Source organism: Dendropsophus ebraccatus, chromosome 2 (assembly GCF_027789765.1).
Source record: "Dendropsophus ebraccatus isolate aDenEbr1 chromosome 2, aDenEbr1.pat, whole genome shotgun sequence".
In the NCBI taxonomy this organism is placed as follows: Eukaryota; Metazoa; Chordata; class Amphibia; order Anura; family Hylidae; genus Dendropsophus; species Dendropsophus ebraccatus.
In genome coordinates this window covers 186,497,357-186,517,808 of record NC_091455.1, presented here as the reverse complement: position 1 = coordinate 186,517,808, position 20,452 = coordinate 186,497,357, and the positions used below count along the sequence as shown (strand labels likewise).

Sequence of the window (20,452 nt, the reverse complement as noted above, 5' to 3'; positions counted from 1 at the left end):
GCACAGACACCTGATCCATACACACACTATCTGTGCACACACACTCACCCTCGCTCACACACCTCAGTGCAGGCCACGCCCCCCTCCTCCTATACACACAGCACAAGATCTTCATCTCTCCCGTCTTCTATTAGAAGGAGAAGAAGCTCCTCGCAGCCAATCAGCTGGGGGCCCCGCTCGCTATAATATAGAGGCTGTAGCCTCCCTGCTCTCACAGCTCCTGAGTCCTCATTGCTCCTACACTTACTGTCAGACCTTTTTTTTTTTTTTTTTCTTTTTTTTTTTTTTTTTTTAGTTTTTTTTTTTCTTTTTTTCTATGTGTTTTTTTGGGAAACTTTTGTTGGCCCCTTTTCTGCAGCCCCTGCCCTCAGTGTGATCTCCCATGTGCAGCTCACTCTTGTCTGAGCACCTGTCCAGGAGGGAAGCGCTGGATCCTATCACAGGAGGACGTAGTCGGCTATCTATCTGATACTACTACTACTACTACTACTACCACTATTATTGTTATTGTTATTGCTGCTGCTGGGAGTCGCTGGATTCACATGGACGAGATGCTGCTGCCGCTGAGAGCTCTTCTCCTTGGGGTCTTCATCATCAGTGCCCTGCTGCTCCCTCCTGCCTCAGCCTGTGGACCAGGCAGGGGGATTGGCAAGAGGAGACACCCCAAAAAGCTCACCCCATTAGCCTATAAGCAGTTTATCCCCAATGTGGCAGAGAAGACCCTGGGGGCCAGTGGAAGATATGAAGGAAAGATCACTAGGAACTCGGAGAGGTTTAAGGAGCTCACCCCAAATTATAACTCTGACATCATATTTAAAGACGAGGAGAACACAGCAGCAGACAGGCTCATGACCCAGGTACATGGCTTATATCTATATACTACTCCTGTATACATGACCCAGGTACATGGCTTATATCTATATACTACTCCTGTATACATGACCCCGGTACATGGCTTATATCTATATACTACTCCTGTATACATGACCCAGGTACATGGCTTATATCTATATACTACTCCTGTATACATGACCCAGGTACATGGCTTATATCTATATACTACTCCTGTATACATGACCCAGGTACATGGCTTATATCTTTATACTACTCCTGTATACATGACCCAGGTACATGGCTTATATTTATATACTACTCCTGTATACATGACCCAGGTACATGGCTTATATCTATATACTACTCCTGTATACATGACCCAGGTACATGGCTTATATCTATATACTACTCCTGTATACATGACCCAGGTACATGGCTTATATCTATATACTACTCCTGTATACATGACCCAGGTACATGGCTTATATTTATATACTACTCCTGTATACATGACCCAGGTACATGGCTTATATCTATATACTACTCCTGTATATATGACCCAGGTACATGGCTTATATCTATATACTACTCCTGTATACATGACCCAGGTACATGGCTTATATCTATATACTGCTCCTGTATACAGTCTATCCAGTGCTGACACTTTCTCTTCTCCAGGTGTAACTTCTCCCTGAATGCAACATGTTCCCCCAGGATAACTGATAACCGATACTTTCATATCATTCAATCAATCAGATACATTGTATCCATATGACTCACTCTTATACCTTGTATCTCATCAATCTGATACATCGCATCCATATAGTTTAATCTTATACATTGTATCCTGTCACTCAGTCTGATACACTGTATCCATAATCACTCCATCTTATACATTGTATACTCATAGCTCACTCTGATACATTGTATCCATATAGTTCAATCTGATGCATTGTTTCCATATCAATCTGCTCCAGTGTATCCATATCACTCAATCTGATACATTGTATCCTCATCCTCAATCTGATACATTGTATCTCATCCTCAATCTGATACATTGTATCCATATCAATCTGCTACAGTGTATCCACATATTTCAATCTGCTACATTGTATCCATATAGTTCAATATGATACATTGCATCCACATAACTCGGTCTGAAACATTGTATCCACATCCCTCCATCTGATACCTTGCATCTATAAGACTCCACCTGATACATGTACATGGACTTTCTTCTAGTCTTCCTTGTTCCATTTGATGTCACTGATTTACCCTGGACCCCTAGAACCACCAGCAATGAACTCCTGCAATAATCTGCTATATTGTACAGACTGACAGACACTGACCTCCTTGGATGAGGCTACTTTAGTATTTAGTGGCCAGTTATCCCTCCACAATAGCTCAGTCCAATCTCAATCGACCGCCTGCTCCTTTAAATCTGACTCCAGCATTATATCCAGCATTGCCCATCGGAGCGTGAATATATTGATATGTATTTAAGGATGCCCAGTGCCATCCTCTGCTCCATCCTCAGATCCATTCTCCTTGTAACTTGGCTCCATGACATCATCCCTTCTTACATGACATCATCCCTTCTTACATGACATCATCCCTTCTCCAATGAGATACTGTACATGAATAGCTTCCCAGATAGGAGTAGTTGGAGATTTTACCCCATCCACATCCGCAGGACTTTCTTGGGTAGCAGTAGGGGGTATACAGAGGTCAGGGAGCTGTCCCTATGATTGATATATATATATATATATATATATACAGATAGATAATCTATTTGCATTGTGCATCTGGATGATTTCTGCAGCTCATCCATGTGACATGCTCTCCTACGAATCTCTGAGCTGCCACCTTAAATTTCCCTGTCCCTTAAGGAACTGACTGCCAGATCAATTGAATGAGCACAGATCAGACAGCCGGCTTGGGGGTCACCCTTCTTAACCCCAGTCCTGCCACAGGGCTAAGCAGCAGCAGCTTTTTCTTAGCTATGTATGGATCACATCTGTTGATAAGGATACAGGATCTTATCTATATATATATTTATATATGTATGTAGAGAGACAGTAAATAATGTGCAGAGCTGTGCAGTGGTAGGCTGCTATCTGCTGTTATGCTGTATACAGTACAGGCAGTGTGAGGAGCCTCCTCTGCCAGACAGACACAGCAGCTTCAGCTCCACTTACTCCTCAGCTCTGGTATCGATCGCAACGGCTTGTGTTACCGCTTGTGTGACTGTGGACTGCACGAAAATGGACAATGTGGGAGCCCAGGGGAAGAAGAGCCCATACCCCCTGCCAGGGAGGAACTGGGGGGGAGAGACAGCAGACTAATGGGACTGATAGATAGATGATAGGGAGAGACAGCTAGATAGATAGATAGATAGATAGATAGATAGATAGATAGATAGATAGGAGATAGATAGATAGATAGATAGATAGATAGATAGATAGATAGAAAGATAGATAGAAAGATAGATAGATAGGAGATAGATAGATAGATAGATAGATAGATAGATATACAGATAGATAGATAGATAGATAGATAGATAGACAGATAGGAGATAGATAATATATGAGTGAGAGATTAGATTATGTTGATCAAGACAGATGATAAAAAGACAGACAGGTAAACAAATAGATAGATAGATAATGACAGACAGATGGATGATTGATTGATTGATTGATTCATAGGTAGTATATGAGGGAGAGAGTCAGATGACTAACAGATATATAAATAGATGATGATGATAGATAGATGATAGATAGATAGATAGATAGATAGATAGATAGATAGATAGATAGGAGATAGATAGATAGATAAATAGATAGGAGATAGATAGATAGATAGATAGATAGATAGATAGATAGATAGATAGATAGATAGATAGATGTATAATAGCAGAAAATGTTTGTAAATCTAAACAAATGTAAATTTAAATATTTAGATTTAGAAAGATCTGAAAGGATAATGCAGAGCCTGAGTGGGGAGGAATAGGTCCACTGCCCATCTCCGGTTCTGTGCCCGGACATCTCTGTGCCCACTCCTTCCCTTTCTATGAGATGGGTGCCCGCTTCTCCTCTCACCGCAGTATCTGAACTCCTGAACTGCTGTCAACTTTTCTCAGCAGCCCTTCCTCTCCATCCTCTCCTTCCTCTCCATCCTCTCCTTCCTCTCCATCCTCTCCTTCCTCTCCATCCTCTCCATCCTCTCCTTCCTCTCCTTCCTCTCCTTCTTCTCCTTCCTCTCCATCCTCTCCTTCTTCTCCTTCTTCTCCTTCCTCTCCTTCCTCTCCTTCCTCCTCCCTGGCCCTCCTGTAGACAGGGATGATGCTCCCAGGTGGCACTAGATGCCAGCAGCCTCTCTCCCTGTACTGGCACCAGGGCACAACCTGCTGCCTCACCACTTCTTCACCCCATGTAATGAGGCCAATGATGTCTTGCTCAGGGACACTCCTGGCAGGTGCCCGGACCCGCCTCACCAGTCTATCTAGTATGTAAAGATTTTCCCTCAATGGCCCTGTTAAACTTTCAAAATGTTTGTTTAATGCTTTAGTTACTAGTTAATATTAACTGGAGTGGGAGAGACAGATCTGAGAGAGAGAGAGAGAGAGAGAGAGAGAGAGAGACTGGGCAGAGAGGTGCTCCCAGGTAGGGGATGGCAGGAGACTAGTTACATTCTATCTCTATTCTGGGGTGAGAACAATGCATTTCTATGAATGAGGTGACACTTAGGTGCACAGAGCCTATAGGCAATGTGAGGGGGTCAGCCTGGTATTCTGGGAGCCCCCCAGGTTGTTTCCCCTGTCAGGTAACTGCTAAGTGTTTCCATTTGTGAGGAGATTAGGAGCTGGCAGGGAGATCTGGTTGGACAACACAAAGCCTTAGGTCTGGCTGCCCTGCTGAGCTTCTCTCTGGCTGAGCAGAATTGGGGCTGATCTGTGGCACACGACCCAGTGAATTCATGAATAGTCTTAATCTTCACGGTTAGGACTTTGACAATACAACTGGAGCTGGCACAAAGGGACCAGGCCATGCCTAACCCATTTACCCAGGTCTATCTGAGGAGCCTCAGAAATCATGGCCTTGCCAATGTGTAATGAATGAGAGGAGATTTCTGTAACAAATCAGGAAGAATTTGCTATGTATATAGCCCAGGCATGCCTTACATATAGTATAGTAATCCAAAGAACCAGAATACTCATCAGTCCTCTCCAAAACTACAACTCCCAGCATGCCCTGACAGCCAAAGCAGCAATCCAGCATTCCTTCTCAATTTCCTAGATCTCATGCAAAAGTATACATCTAAAGTAGTAGTCGATATGATTGTGTAGAATATCCTCAATTTGTTGGATTTCAAGTAAAAGTATAAATCTAAAGTAGTAGTCGATATGATTGTGTAGAATATCCTCAATTTGTTGGATTTCAAGTAAAAGTATACATCTAAAGTAGTAGTCGATATGATTGTGTAGAATATCCTCAATTTGCTAGATCTCAAGTAAAAGTATACATCTAAAGTAGTAGTCGAGTTGTAGTTTTAGAACAGTGATGGCTAACCTTGACACACTAGCTGTTTCAAGACTACAACTCCTATCATACCTGGGCAGCCAAATCCATATCTATGGTTGCTCAGGCATGATGGGAATTGTAGTTTTGCCACAGCTGGAGTGTCAAGGTTAGTTATCACTGTTCTAGAAAGAAGTCAGGAGACACCCATCTCACTTCTGTGTAGTTCTTACTTCTAGGACAATGTATAGATATGCATAGAGTATCCAAGATGTATGGATAAAGCTGGTGTTAGGATCATGGGAAGGAAGACATCTCAATTCATAGTATCCAAGTTATTTGTCTACAGTAAATGTTAGGACCATGCAAAAGTATCAATATGTGCATCTCAGTTGATGGCCTCCAAGATGTTGGTATATATTAGAGTATTAGAAGTATATAAAGGTATACATCTCAAATGTCTATTACACTGGGTAGACTACATTTTACAGCATGTAGCAGAACCAGAAAAAATATATAAAAAATAAATAAATAAAAAAAAAAAAAAAATATATATATATATATATATATATATATATATATATGTGTGTGTGTGTATATATATATATATATATATATATATATATATATATATATATATATATATATATATAATTTTTATTTAAGGCTAGGAAGGACACCCCACATTTTAGCTTCAACTTCTATAAACTCCCCCCCCCTTTCCATGGTCAGGTCCCACTTTCTAAAGAGGTCCTTGTGAACATGGACTATCCCTGGCTATCCTCTACATTGTAATATGCTATCATGAATCATGCAGCTTCTGTTTGCAGTCCTACCCCAGTCATTTATATTGCTCTTTCTTTTGGCATAAATCCTTTAAAAAAAAAAGTCTTGTGTGACCTGTAGAAAGGAGATGGAGGGTAATAGGGGAAAACAAATGTATTGATGTCATACAACTGAAGGAGAATAGTGACATTCAAGATAAATAATGTTTGTTCACTCCCCTGTCTTAAAGTACAAGTCACCTGTTATTTTAACATTGTTATCTCCTCAGCCCCTGCCCTATCTGGTTTACAATTCCCAGCATGTTTTCTTCGCTGGCAGAAGCGATGGAGTTTTCTAAAGTAGTGATCTCTATAGATGAGTGTGTCTGAGGCACTTTACAAGCTAGAAATACCTCCTGCACTAAGAAGCCTAGTGAGTGATCTGCAAGGCGAGGGCTTGTCCACTACATAATGGTGTGTCAGGGTATTGAGAAAGTTTTCAACAAGGAATTAATGGGAAAAGGATCCATAGACTTTCCGGTGTATAAATCCTGGGCTCCTATTTAAAGACCTGACAGCATTTGTCTTCTGGAACAAGTTTCATAGGGTTAAAGTCCATCATTGCATTAGTGTAAGGTGGCATGGTGATTGAGTGACGGCTTTAGATCCCAAAACACTTTCCTCGGTTCCTTGAACATTCCCAGGCCTTTGGCTTGTTTAGTTTGGTTTGCTAGGATGAACGTCCAAGGGGAGAGTAAGGGCCCTATTCCACGGGACCATTATCGTTCGAAAAATCGTTTGTAATTGAACGATAATCGTTTTGTGTAATGGCATCAACGATTAAACGACCAACGAGAAATGATAGAATTTGGATCTATTTTTGCAAATTGTTCACTGTAATAAGAAGTCGTTCGTGATAGCGACGACAGGACCACGGCAAGAACGATCATAAGTAACGATCGTCGCTTCGTGTAATCGGGTGAACAATTTCAGGTTGTTCGCTTGAGATCATTTATCGTCGAAAAAAATCCCTTTATGGAATAGGCCCCTTATGGACCTTTTACATGGAGCGATAATTCGCCCAATCGATCGTTTAACGATTTTTGAGGAACATTTTTGTTTTTATGCCGGTCAGCGTTTAGACGAACAGATAAATTGTTAGAAAAATCGCTATTACGATCGCTTAAGCCCATCTCACAAACTAGGGTGAACCTTTGAAAGACTGTTTAGAGGAAGGGATTTGCGAATTATCAGCGAACGACTTATTTGAGAACACGTTGAAAGACCACAATAAACGATTTCTCGCTCGTCGCTTGATCGTTCGCTGTGTTTACACAAATGCAATCGTTATCGGGAAAATTCGAACGATAATCGTTCTGTGTAAATGGACGATCAGGCAGCTAGATGATCACGTAGACTGAATGTACTATGATAGGACTAGATGAGACGTCATCCTCCTGCCTGGAGACTTCATGTGGTCCACGTGCGGTTGATGTCTCTGCTATTAGATTAAAAAGAAACATGATTAATCATTTGGTGTTTACCTGGGATCAAACCTCAAGGAAATTGTGTATTCACATGTGTTGTGGGTAATGACTCCTCCAAGGGATTATGAAATGCTTGAAGATGCAATAAGGAAGTTTGACTTTCAAAGAGAGGGGGGGAGTGTTAGAGTTAATGGCTTGAAAGAACATGGCTACTTATTCCAAAGTGAAATACCTGCTCTGACCAAATATCTAGATGCTGATACAACATGCACTAAAGTTTACTCAACAGAATCAAGTAGTAAAATACTGGCAAGTGTACAGGCCAATAAATGTCTTATACCTGAAGAAGAAGAAAAAGATGTCATTGAGCCCGTCTTATCATAAATGAGTAACCTCTATGGCACAAACCTGTCTTGCAGGTTAGTTAGGTAGTTTTTTTGTATCCTTCAAATAATACTCTTTACCTTCTTGTTTGCTATTGCCTTTTAGAGATGTAAAGACAAACTCAATGCCTTGGCCATCTCAGTGATGAACCAGTGGCCAGGGGTGAAGCTGCGGGTGACAGAGGGCTGGGATGAAGATGGCCACCATTCTGAAGAGTCCTTACACTATGAAGGCCGAGCAGTGGACATCACCACCTCTGATAGGGAACGGAGTAAATATGGCATGTTGGCCAGACTGGCGGTAGAGGCTGGATTTGACTGGGTCTACTATGAGTCCAAAGCTCACATTCATTGCTCTGTGAAAGCAGGTAAGAACCTTATATCCTATGATCTATCTACTACTAAGAAGGTCCATCACTTAAAGCGGTTATCCAGCACTACAAAAACATGGCCACTTTTCCCCCTCTCTTGTCTCCAGTTCAGGTGTGGTTTGCAATAAAGCTCCATTTACTTCAATAGAACTGAGTTTGAAACCCCACCCAATCTGGAGGCAAGAAAGGGGGGAAAGTGGCCATGTTTTTGTAGCGCTGGATAACCCCTTTAAATGTTCCTGGTGACTTTCACTTTATACCTATTTTAAGAGTGAGGGGGTAGAGGAAAGAGGGTAACATGAAAGGTTTTGACCCCTAAAAGAAGTTCTCCTTTAAACTATATATTGGTTTATCGTTTATTTATTTATTTATTGTTCAAGTATTGATTTATTTATTTATTATTTGTTACTGTTTCTGATATAGTAGATATAAAGTACTATGGGTGTCAAACTTAGGCCCTGCAGCTGTTGAAAGAACTACAATTCCTATCATGCTAAAGCTTTGGCTGTCCAGGCATGATGGGAGTTGTAGTGTTGTAACAGCTAGAGAGCCTGAGCTTGACACCAGTGTACATAACTTCTTAATCAGTGCAAAACTACAACTTCCAGCATTCCCAGGCAGAGTACCTGGAGAGTCATAGATATCACATATAGTAGAACTTTTCAGCCATTGCTTGTCTGGACATGCTGGTTCTTGTAGTTTAAGGTATTAATTATAGTAGATGTAAATGAACTATCACCTACAACGTCTAGCTCAGTATTCCCCAACCTGTGGCTTTTCAATCTGTTAGGAGTTGTAGTTACTCAGTAGCAGGAGATCCCCAGATATCATATATATATATATATATATATATATATATATATATATATATATAGCAGATATGTAATATAGTAGATATAACTATCGCCTATAACTTCTATAGCAGTTTTCCCCAGCAGTAGTTGATATAGAACAGTATTCTCCAACCAGTGGCTCTCCAGTTATTGTGGAACTACAACTTCCAGCATGCCCACAAAGCAAACGTCTGCCTAGGTATGCTGGGAGTTATAGTCTCCCAACAGCTGGAGAGTCACTGGTTGGAGAACACTATGTGCTACCATCCTTTTTACTATGAGACCCATAATAGGGATAATATTGTAGCTTGATGATAATTTTATGACTTGTAATAATATCTGCTTCCACTATTATTATCCATTGCATTATGTTTTATTGTTTCCAGATATTGTTGTTGTTCTTAGCAATGGAAGGGTAGTAAACCATCAAACGTTGAGGCTTTTCATGATGGGTAACAGAGCCTTTACAAGTCCCCAATAGCCCATAAAGGAAATATGTTTTTAATTTAAAGTATTCCCTGAGTATATGGCTATTTAGCAGTGATACAGCAGTTCATTAACATCTCACCGGCTCTGCGACATTCTAGGGCGCAGAACTTCTGTGGTTTCTGAGATAAACAGAAACTAATAAACTTAAAGACTTCCTTGACTGGCGAATGCATTAGGCTCTCTACCTGCTATATACAGCAGGCTGCTCCTAATGTTATCCAGAGGGACTGGACACAGGCTGAAGCTTTCTGGGACACTACTGCTCTCAGCAATCCTTAGAGTCAGAGGTTTGTTACTTGAGGCAATAGCCAGGGAAGTAGCTTTAGTTTGTATTGATTTTTTTTGCAGTTGTGTCCTCTTTGCATAGGATCTTCTCTTTATTATTCCGGGGGAAGGATTAGGTGTGTAGGCAGTTACAATGTAGCTATTATTATTATTATTATTATTATTATTATTATTATTATTATTATTATTATTATTATTTTAACAAAATTTACTTGGGAATACTCCCAAGAAAGTATATTACTTGGAGTAAGCACCTACCGGTTTTGTCTCTCTGATCTATCATCTATCTATCTATCTATCTATCTATCTATCTATCTCCTATCTATCAATCTATCTATCTATCTATTATCTATCTATCTATCTATCTCCTATCTATCTATCTATCTATCTATCTATCTATCTATCAATCTATCTATTATCTATCTATCTATCTTCTATCTATCTATCTATCTATCTATCTATCTATCTATCTATCTATCTCCTATCTATCTCCTATCTATCTATCTATCTATCATCTATCTATCTATCTATCTATCTATCTATCTATCTCCTATCTATCTATCTCCTATCTATCTATCTATCTATCTATCTATCTATCTATCTCCTATCTATTATCTATCTATCTATCTATCTATCTATCTATCTATCTATTTATCTATCTATCTATCTATCTATCTATCTATTATTCTATTATCTATCATCTATTTATCTATCTATCTACTTTATAATATGCTAAATCCCAATGTGATCCTATAACCAGGTCTGGATAGTCCCTGGAGCTTGTGTACTACGATCCCAGCCTTCTCCTACAGCATAGTAAGCATGCCCTGTTTTGTGGCTGACCTACATTGTGCACTGACCATCTGTCCCCTATGGCCAGCTCTTGCCACCTTTACACCTATAGTGGATGCTGCTGTATCCCTGTCTTTTGGTTAATAAGGATGTGGCTTCGGTTCTATATAGAAAGTTGCAGGCCACATGCATGGCTCACCTTCTGTAAATGAAAATGTGAAAAAAACGTTCACCGAGAAATCATAGGCGACTGTTATAGTCCTGTTTATGTATAGGAATATTATGGCCAGCTAGATGATTTCCTTGTTTCATAATAGAAATTTAGCTAGAACATTGCCCACTACTTCTCTTAGCTGGGTGGGTGCTTATTTGCCCATGTTTTCCTGTTGACACTCTCCCTGCATTAGCTGCCAATATCTGAATGCTTCACCATCTACTAACTTTACTTAAAGAAAATTATTAGATATTGTAAATAAATAGATAGATAGATAGATAGATAGATAGATAGATAGATAATAGATAGATAGATAGATAGGAGATATATAGAAGATAGATAGATAGATAGATAGATAGATAGATAGATAGATAGGAGATAGATAGATAGATAGATAGATAGATAGATAGATAGATAGATAGATAGATAATAGATAGATAGATAAATAGATAGATGATCGATAATAGATAGATAGATAGATGATAGATAATAGATAGATAGATAGATAGATAATGTGGAAAATAGATAGATAGATAAATAAATGGGAGATAGATAGGATCATTATATATATATATATATATATATATATATATATATATATTAGATAGATAGATAGATATTGTAATTATATTGTGACCTATTATGAAATTTATCTGAATATTTATGAATAGATCTATAATATATGTTGAGGTTTTACTATAGTGGTCCAATCCTCTGGCCACTGTTGTGCAGCTATAACTCCCAGTATGCCAGTGTATGCCAGTATACAAGTATACCAGTATGCCATGGTGAATGTTGGTGTTTCCCAAGACCTACAGACCCTAACACGTCAAAAATATTGCCAGACATTATATTTGGGGGGGGGGGGGGGGGGCATTGAGTTCATTGTAGAGACAGGGTGTAATATTATAAGCTGCCTGGGCACACACCAGTCAGGCTCATCCTAATACATTGTCCCCTGACTGTGATGTATTGCTGTGGCACATAGGGTCGTGTGACTGGGCTATCTTGAATTCAAGAGTAAATCTGAGATGCCTACAGCTAAATCTTGGCTGCCATTGTCCTAACTCCATTCCATGCAGGAGAATTTGATGAGGAGATTAACAGCCATAGTTCCTAGGAAGAAGAAGGAGAAGAAGAGTCTTTAATTCAGATATCTTGTTTACTGAAAGTATGATGGTGGACAATGGGTCCCTGAGATGAGAATTATTCTTACCATGACACAGGGGCAGGATGGGAGACTGAACTCTGGAGGGTATTTAGAGAGGAGAAAACCATTACATTTAAAATTCAAATACCAGTTCAGAGTGTCTTGGAAAGTGTCTGGACTGTGCAAACAGTCCCTCTTGGATTTTGGAGTGTATGTGTGTGAATTGGCACACAGTGTTCCTGCACCTGAGTAAATAGGGGGGAAGCTGGGAAGATATTGAACCATCCTCTCCTTCTAAGAGTGCCCCAATTTTCTTATAAGGAATCAGAATGACAATTGGATTTTAATTAGGGAACCCAAACAAGAGCTCCTCAAAGCCTCCAAATCTTCACACCTCAGCCAATTGAATGATGTGTTTGTAGAGTGGCTGGATGGGATGGGATCTATTCAACAGCTCCCAAAACATACAAACAAAGCTGCTCTCTGCTGGAGGCTGCTCTCATGGGACAGCACAGTAGCACAGGGGACACTACAACAAATGCACACATTGTTTCCTACAGGCAACTTCTTCTTTTTTAGTAACTTGTTTAATTTGTTAACTAGAAGTGATAAAGTCCTTAGGAGATACATAAAAGCTCGTTTTCACCCTTGGTTTTCTTCTGGAGAGAAGTAGAAGGGACGTGGTCACACAGTAGCTGGAGATGAAGGGTTAATGCTGAGTAACAAGGGTTCTGGAAGCCAAATCTGAGACTAAATCAACTAAATCAGAGCTTGTTACTCAGAGCCATAGATGAGATCCCCCCCATACACATACACACATACAGCCCACCATATCACTGCAATAGATAGATAGGAGATAGATAAATAGATAGATAGATAGATAGATAGATAGATAGATAGATAGATAGATAGATAATAAATAGGAGATATACAATGCAAGAAACTATATATATATATATATATATATATATATATATATATATATTACAAATAGAGAGATAGATAGATAGATAGATAGATAGATAGATAGATAGATAGATAGATAGATAATAGATAGGAGATAGATAAATAGATCATAGATAGATAGATAGATAGATAGATAGATAGATAGATAGATAGATTATAGATAGATAGGAGATAGATAGATAGATAGATAGATAGATAGATAGATAGATAAAAGATAGATAATAGATAAATAGATCATAAATAGATAGGAGATAGATAATAGATAAATAGATCATAGATAGATAGATAGATAGATAGATAGATAGATAGATGATAGATCGATTATAGATAGATTATAGATAGGAGATAGATAATAGATGCAAGATAATAGATAGATAGATAGATAGATAGATAGATTATAGATAGATAATAGATAGGAGATAGATAATAGATGATAGATAGATAGATAGATAGATAGGAGATAGATAGATAATAGATAGATAAATGATAGATAGATAGATAGATAGATAGATAGATAGATAGATAGATACATAGATAGATAATAGATAGATAGGAGATAGATGATAGATAGATAGATAGATAGATAGATAGATAGATAGATAGGAGATAGATAGATAGATAGATAGATAGATACATAGATAGATAATAGATAGATAGGAGATAGATAGATAGATAGATAGATAGATAATAGATAGATAAATGATAGATAGATAGATAGATAGATAGATAGATAGATAGATAGATACATAGATACATAGATACATAGATAGATAATAGATAGATAAATGATAGATAGGAGATAGATAGATAGATAGATAGATAGATAGATAGATAGATAGTAGATAGATAGATAGATAGATAATAGACAGATATATAGATCATAGAATATAGATAGATAAATAGATAGATAGATAGATAGATAGATAGATAGATAGATCATAGATGAATACAACACAGAGAGATAGATATAAATATGATAGGGAGGCCAATACTATGACTAGAGATACAATTTCCTTGCATTAGTTAGTAATGTCGCATGCCCTGATGACTGAAGGAGAACAGGTCATTCTTTCTATTGTTTCTTATTCTGGTTTTAACCAATCTTTTCTTACTGACAGGTAATAATTCATCCTCTAGTGATAGAGAGAACCAGGTATGTAGATAAGTTATTACAGACCTATTCAGGCTATTGGAGACTATAGAGGAGGATCGGGGGAAGTTACTGGGCTCCTGTATCTGCGACATTTCCACCTCTTATCCTGCATCTTATTTTCTCTTTTCCTTTTGCAGAGAATTCAGTAGCTGCCAAGTCCGGGGGCTGCTTCCCTGGCAATGCCACAGTGTGGACTGAGGGGGGTGGCACCAAAGCCCTGAGGGAGCTGCTGCCAGGAGAGCGGGTGCTGGCAGCAGATGAGACTGGCAGGATGGTCTACAGCGACTTCCTCCTCTTCATAGACAGACAAGAGAGTGTCAGGAAGTTATACTATGTCATAGAGACCTCTCACCCCAAGGAGATCATCCGCCTGACAGCTGCCCATCTAATATTCGTCTCAGAGAATGGCACCAAGTCCTTCAAGTCTGTCTTTGCCAGTGATGTCAGTCCTGGAGATCGGGTGTTCATCGCTGATCACACCTTGATGCACCTGAAGGAGGTGACAGTAGAGAGAGTCCACCTTGAAGAAGACATTGGAGCCTATGCCCCAGTGACCTCTCATGGCACAGTGGTCATCAATGGGGTCCTGGCCTCTTGTTATGCAGTCATTGAAGAACACAGCTGGGCACATATAGCATTTGCCCCTTTAAGATTTGCCTTTAAACTTTTCTCCTTCCTCACCCCCCAAGACTATAAATCCCCACCCAACCACCTTCACCTTGAAGGTGTCCACTGGTACTCCCAAGCCCTGTACCACTTAGGCACATGGCTCTTGGACAGTGACTCTCTTCACCCACTGGGGATGTCCAGCTGAAAGACCACAAGACTTTCATTTTTAATGTAGGACACTTCAAAGTAGACACTAAGGAACAAGACGACCCGACTACACCCCCCCCCCCCCATCTTATTACTATTATTATTATTTTTGTATTATTATGTTGCATCATGTACTTTGGTTTATTTGTTTATTTTTTTTTCCTACTGAATATTTTATTTATTTGTTTCTTCTTGGAATAGATGTTTAATAATATGAACTGGAAATTCGAGAAGCCTTAACTAGTTTCTTTGATAATTTATTGTCATGCGAACCTTCAATGAGCTCACTGAGTTCAGCTGGAACACAGCAGATTCTATTTTTCTACATTGTTAAGTCAGGTATTTTTTTTTTTTTTTAGTACTTATCCACTCACCCATCCTTGTCCTCTTCTCTTTCTTCTCCTGACAGGCCTCTATGGTAGGTGTCCCTAAGGATCTAGCTAGGTCTGGCTGTCACTAAAAAAAAAAATAATAATAAAAAAAAGTGTTAAATAATTGTAAGACTTGTCTTCAGCAGGAGGCTAGTAAATTATATTTTTCTACACAGAAATGTAAATTAGATTTTTTTTTTCTGAGATCAATACTGACTGAATTGCATTTTGTTTTTGTTTTTGTTTTTTTTTGGAAATAGTGTACAATACGAGAATATATTATTTTAATTTAAATAGTTTCACACGGTAACGTTATCGCTTATTATCTGTCGTTTGTTTATATGTTTTTTTTGTTTGTTTGTTTTTTATATTAATTTGTAATCAGCTTTGCATCCGCCCACATTTATAGAACGTTACAAGACTGTTACACCAAATTCCAAGGTTGGCTTTTTTTTTTTTTTTTTTTTGTATTTTTTTTTTTCTGTTTTCTTTAGAAATCTCCTGTTCATTTTAACCTAAAAAAAAGAGTTTATTTAGGAAAGTAATAAGAATATTTTTGTTGAAGAAGAAGATACAAAGTGCACATGGATTAGGACCTCCAGTGGATGAAGACTGTTGATGATTTGCGTTAATAAAAAAATAATTGAATAACCGCTGTAAATTGACTAAAAATGTATTTTTTTGGAAAATACTTTGTAACGGCTTTAATAGTTTTATAGAAATAAAGTGTGCTATGCACATCTCGCTTGGTATTTACTACTGACATCTTGTTCATTTCCCAGAATGCTATGCATTGTATACTTTTGTTTAGTTTTTTATTTTTATTTTATTGTGTTATGTCTGTGTTAGATATATAGCCAGATTCCTGCAAATTGCAGTAATTTATTAGAGCTAGATGTGTGGTTACAATTCCTTTAAGGCCACTTACACTGTATGACAATAAAGAGATGTTCTTCCATTCCTTTACACTTCATTCCTAGTCCAGGATTCCTGACTTGTATCCTTTATTATACTGGGACTCTCCTAACATTCTATCGGTTATACATAGGATTGCAATCATGACGTCATCGTTTTGTTTTCTCCCTATGACCAAAGCAATTAAAGATCGTTTTACAAGCTGACCATTGGTCCAGAGGGATGTCAGCCTATTTCAGGTGCTATACTGGGACTTTTCTAAGAGTAGGGGTTGTTGTGGGACTACAGATCCCAGCATACTGGCTAGTCCTTATTCCCTTCTCCTTTCCCACAAGGCTTTGCTTGGTAATCTGCACAGTTACAAAAATACTTAAAGGATGGCTCTGACATGGCAACTCTGCTTCAAGTGTGAATCAAACCCTATGAATAAGAAGAGGGGTTACACGTGACAGGCTCATTGTCTCTGTATACATTTCCCTCTTCATATAATTTATACATATACATGGGATGACATTTACCCCTGTACATAGCCTGTGTATATGTCCTGATGCTTATAGGAGAAGAGATGAGATGACATTAAATCCCTATATATAGCCTGTGTATATAGGAGAAGAGATGACATTTACCCCTATACATAGCCTGTGTATATAGGAGAAGAGATGACATTTACCCCTATACATAGCCTGTGTATATAGGAGAAGAGATGACATTTATCCCTATACATAGCCTGTGTATATAGGAGAAGAGATGACATTTACCCCTATACATAGCCTGATGCATATAGGAGAAGAGATGACATTTACCCCTATACATAGCCTGTGTATATAGGAGAAGAGATGACATTTACCCCTATATATATATAGCCTGTGTATATAGGAGAAGAGATGACATTTACCCCTATACATAGCCTGTGTATATAGGAGAAGAGATGACATTTACCCCTATACATAGCCTGTGTATATAGGAGAAGAGATGACATTTACCCCTATATATATATAGCCTGTGTATATAGGAGAAGAGATGACATTTACCCCTATACATAGCCTGTGTATATAGGAGAAGAGATGACATTTACCCCTATACATAGCCTGTGTATATAGGAGAAGAGATGACATTTACCCCTATATATATAGCCTGTGTATATAGGAGAAGAGATGACATTTATCCCTATACATAGCCTGTGTATATAGGAGAAGAGATGACATTTACCCCTATACATAGCCTGATGCATATAGGAGAAGAGATGACATTTACCCCTATACATAGCCTGTGTATATAGGAGAAGAGATGACATTTACCCCTATATATATATAGCCTGTGTATATAGGAGAAGAGATGACATTTACCCCTATACATATCCTGTGTATATAGGAGAAGAGATGACATTTACCCCTATATATATATAGCCTGTGTATATAGGAGAAGAGATGACATTTACCCCTATACATAGCCTGTGTATATAGGAGAAGAGATGACATTTACCCCTATATATATATAGCCTGTGTATATAGGAGAAGAGATGACATTTACCCCTATACATAGCCTGTGTGTATAGGAGAAGAGATGACATTTACCCCTATACATAGCCTGTGTATATAGGAGAAGAGATGACATTTACCCCTATATATATATAGCCTGTGTATATAGGAGAAGAGATGACATTTACTCCTATACATAGCCTGTGTATATAGGAGAAGAGATGACATTTACCCCTATACATAGCCTGATGCATATAGGAGAAGAGATGACATTTACTCCTATACATAGCCTGATGCATATAGGAGAAGAGATGACATTCATCCCTATATATATAGCCTGTGTATATATCCTGATGCATATAGGAGAAGAGATGATATTGATCCCTATATATATAGCCTGTGTATATATCCTGATGCATATAGGAGAAGAGATGATATTGATCCCTATATATATAGCCTGTGTATACATCCTGATGCATATAGGATAAGAGATGACATTAAATCCATATATATAGCCTGATGTTTTATAGGGGAAGAGGTGACATTAAATCTCTATACATAGCCTGTGTATATAGGAGCAGAGGTGATATTCATCCCTATATATATATAGCCTGTGTATATATCCTGATGCATATAGGAGCAGAGATGACATCCATCCCTATACATAGCCTGATGCATATAGGAGCAGAGATGGCATCCATCCCTATACATGCACTGATATACAATAGTTTGGGCCAATTTAAAGGGATCATCCAGGATTTTTAATAAATAAATAAGCAGCTGCTTTCTTGCAAAACAGCACCACCCCTGTCTTCAGGCTGTGTGTGGTATTACAATTCAGCTCCATTCACCCTATTGGAACTGAGCTGCAAAACCCACACCCATACTGAGGACAATAGTAGTAGAGTAGTGCTATTTCTGGAAGAAAGCTGCTGTGTTTTTCGCAGCCTGGATAACTCCGTTAGCACTGCAGGCCCCTGGCCATATTGCTATACTTCCCATACAACATAAAGTTGATTGTACATATAATGTAAGGTTTTCTTATGGCCCTAAAGTTGCTTTACCAGCTGTGGCATTATAAACTAAGGGGGAGATTTATCAAACATGGTGTAAAGTGAAACTGGCCCAGTTGCCCCTAGCAACCAATCAGATTCCTCCTTTCAGTCCTCACAGACTCTTTGGAAAATGAAAGGTGGAATCTGATTGGTTGCTAGGGGCAACTGAGACAGTTTCACTTTACAGCATGTTTGATAAATCTCCCCCTAAATCTGTAGACCCAAAGGGGAGCATGAAGACCAGCATGTCCTTATGTGAATTTGCACCAGCTTACACTATATATAATGTATACGGAGGGGCACGCCTCCTAAAAAATCAAGCAGTAAAGTGTAAAAAAGTGTAAAGAGTACGAACAAAACACTCCAATTTTTCAGAGTTTGACTGTGGTAGACTCCCTACAAAATCTTTCTATATTAAAGGATTTAAAATCAGAATAATATGGTTAATAGTTTTAAAAAACAGCACCACCCTTTTTTTTACTGGTTATGTGTGGTATTGCAGCCGGACCCGATTCATTTAATAGGAGTAGTAATATCAGGCCTAACTCATGGTGGCGCTGTTTCTTGAGGAAAGCAGCCTTGTTTTTCCAATCATGGAAACCCCCTTAAGCCACAGCTGTAGCTATACTAACTTCAAGACGACTGCAGTAGTAACTGTCAATCACTCCATAGTTATATACATTTGTAATTTACTTCTATTTAAAAAAAATCTTCCAGTACTTATCAGCTGCTGTATATCCTGCAGGAAGTGGTGTATTCTTTCCAGTCTGACACAGTGCTCTCTGCTGCCACCTTTGTTCATATCAGAAACTGTCCAGAGCAGGAAATGTTTTTTTGTTTTTTAAGATATTTTATTAAAGGTTTTTTGTTATAACTGTACAAATATTAATTCAGTACATTAAGAATGGTGTAGATCTAATCAGGCAGGAGATGTTTTCAAGGGGGATTTGCTCCTGCTCTGGACAGTTCCTGACATGGACAGAGGTGGCAGCAGAGAGCACTGTGTTACTGGAAAGATTACACCACTTCCTGCAGGACATACAGCAGCTGATAAGTACTAGAATATTTAATATTTTTTAAATATAAGTAAATTACAAATCTATATAACTTTCTAAAACCAGTTGCTTTGAAAGAAAAATATTATCACTGAATAACCCCTTTAAGGGACTGAACAGTCATTGACTGCAAATGTTCTATCTTTCAACTGATGTGGATGGTAACAAGTGGATCGGTGGCGCTATTTCTAGAAGAAAGCAGTCGTGTTGTTATGAACTCGTTATTAATAGTAATATTATGGGTATGAATACATAAGTAGATGCGTAAGATCAGTTTCTACATTATGAATAAATTAGACGGTGAAATATTCGGTTTCGGAATATTAAGCAACTCCAGGAATTTATATGAGCTAGCCATGTGGTAACCCTTATTAGCGAGGGCCAATGATTCATTCAAAGCTATGAGAGGAATCTGAAATGTCACCTTGTGCCCAGGTAGGAATGCTCCTATCCAGGAAAAACCCTTGCATGGCCTTCTTAGTGTTTACCTGTGAAATGCTGTGCCAGTGTGCAAGACGTCAGGG

General features: G+C 38.5%; 1 protein-coding gene across 1 annotated transcript; it reads left to right on the top strand.

The window, feature by feature from the left end:
• Positions 1-295: 295 nt before the first annotated feature.
• SHH (sonic hedgehog signaling molecule) lies at positions 296-16,181 on the top strand. The gene is made up of 3 exons (XM_069958890.1): positions 296-857; positions 8,092-8,353; positions 14,376-16,181. Exons 1-3 carry the CDS (start codon positions 543-545, stop codon positions 15,050-15,052), a joined length of 1,254 nt encoding a protein of 417 aa, XP_069814991.1. The 5' UTR covers positions 296-542; the 3' UTR covers positions 15,053-16,181.
• The last annotated feature ends 4,271 nt before the right edge of the window (positions 16,182-20,452 follow it).

Excerpts from the sequence above, each read along its gene's own strand:
- SHH (XM_069958890.1), top strand. The coding sequence starts at position 543 with ATGGACGAGATGCTGCTGCCGCTGAGAGCTCTTCTCCTTGGGGTCTTC. Across the intron at positions 858-8,091 it reads CAGACAGGCTCATGACCCAG|AGATGTAAAGACAAACTCAA; the intron begins GTACATGGCTTA and ends ATTGCCTTTTAG. Across the intron at positions 8,354-14,375 it reads TCATTGCTCTGTGAAAGCAG|AGAATTCAGTAGCTGCCAAG; the intron begins GTAAGAACCTTA and ends TTCCTTTTGCAG.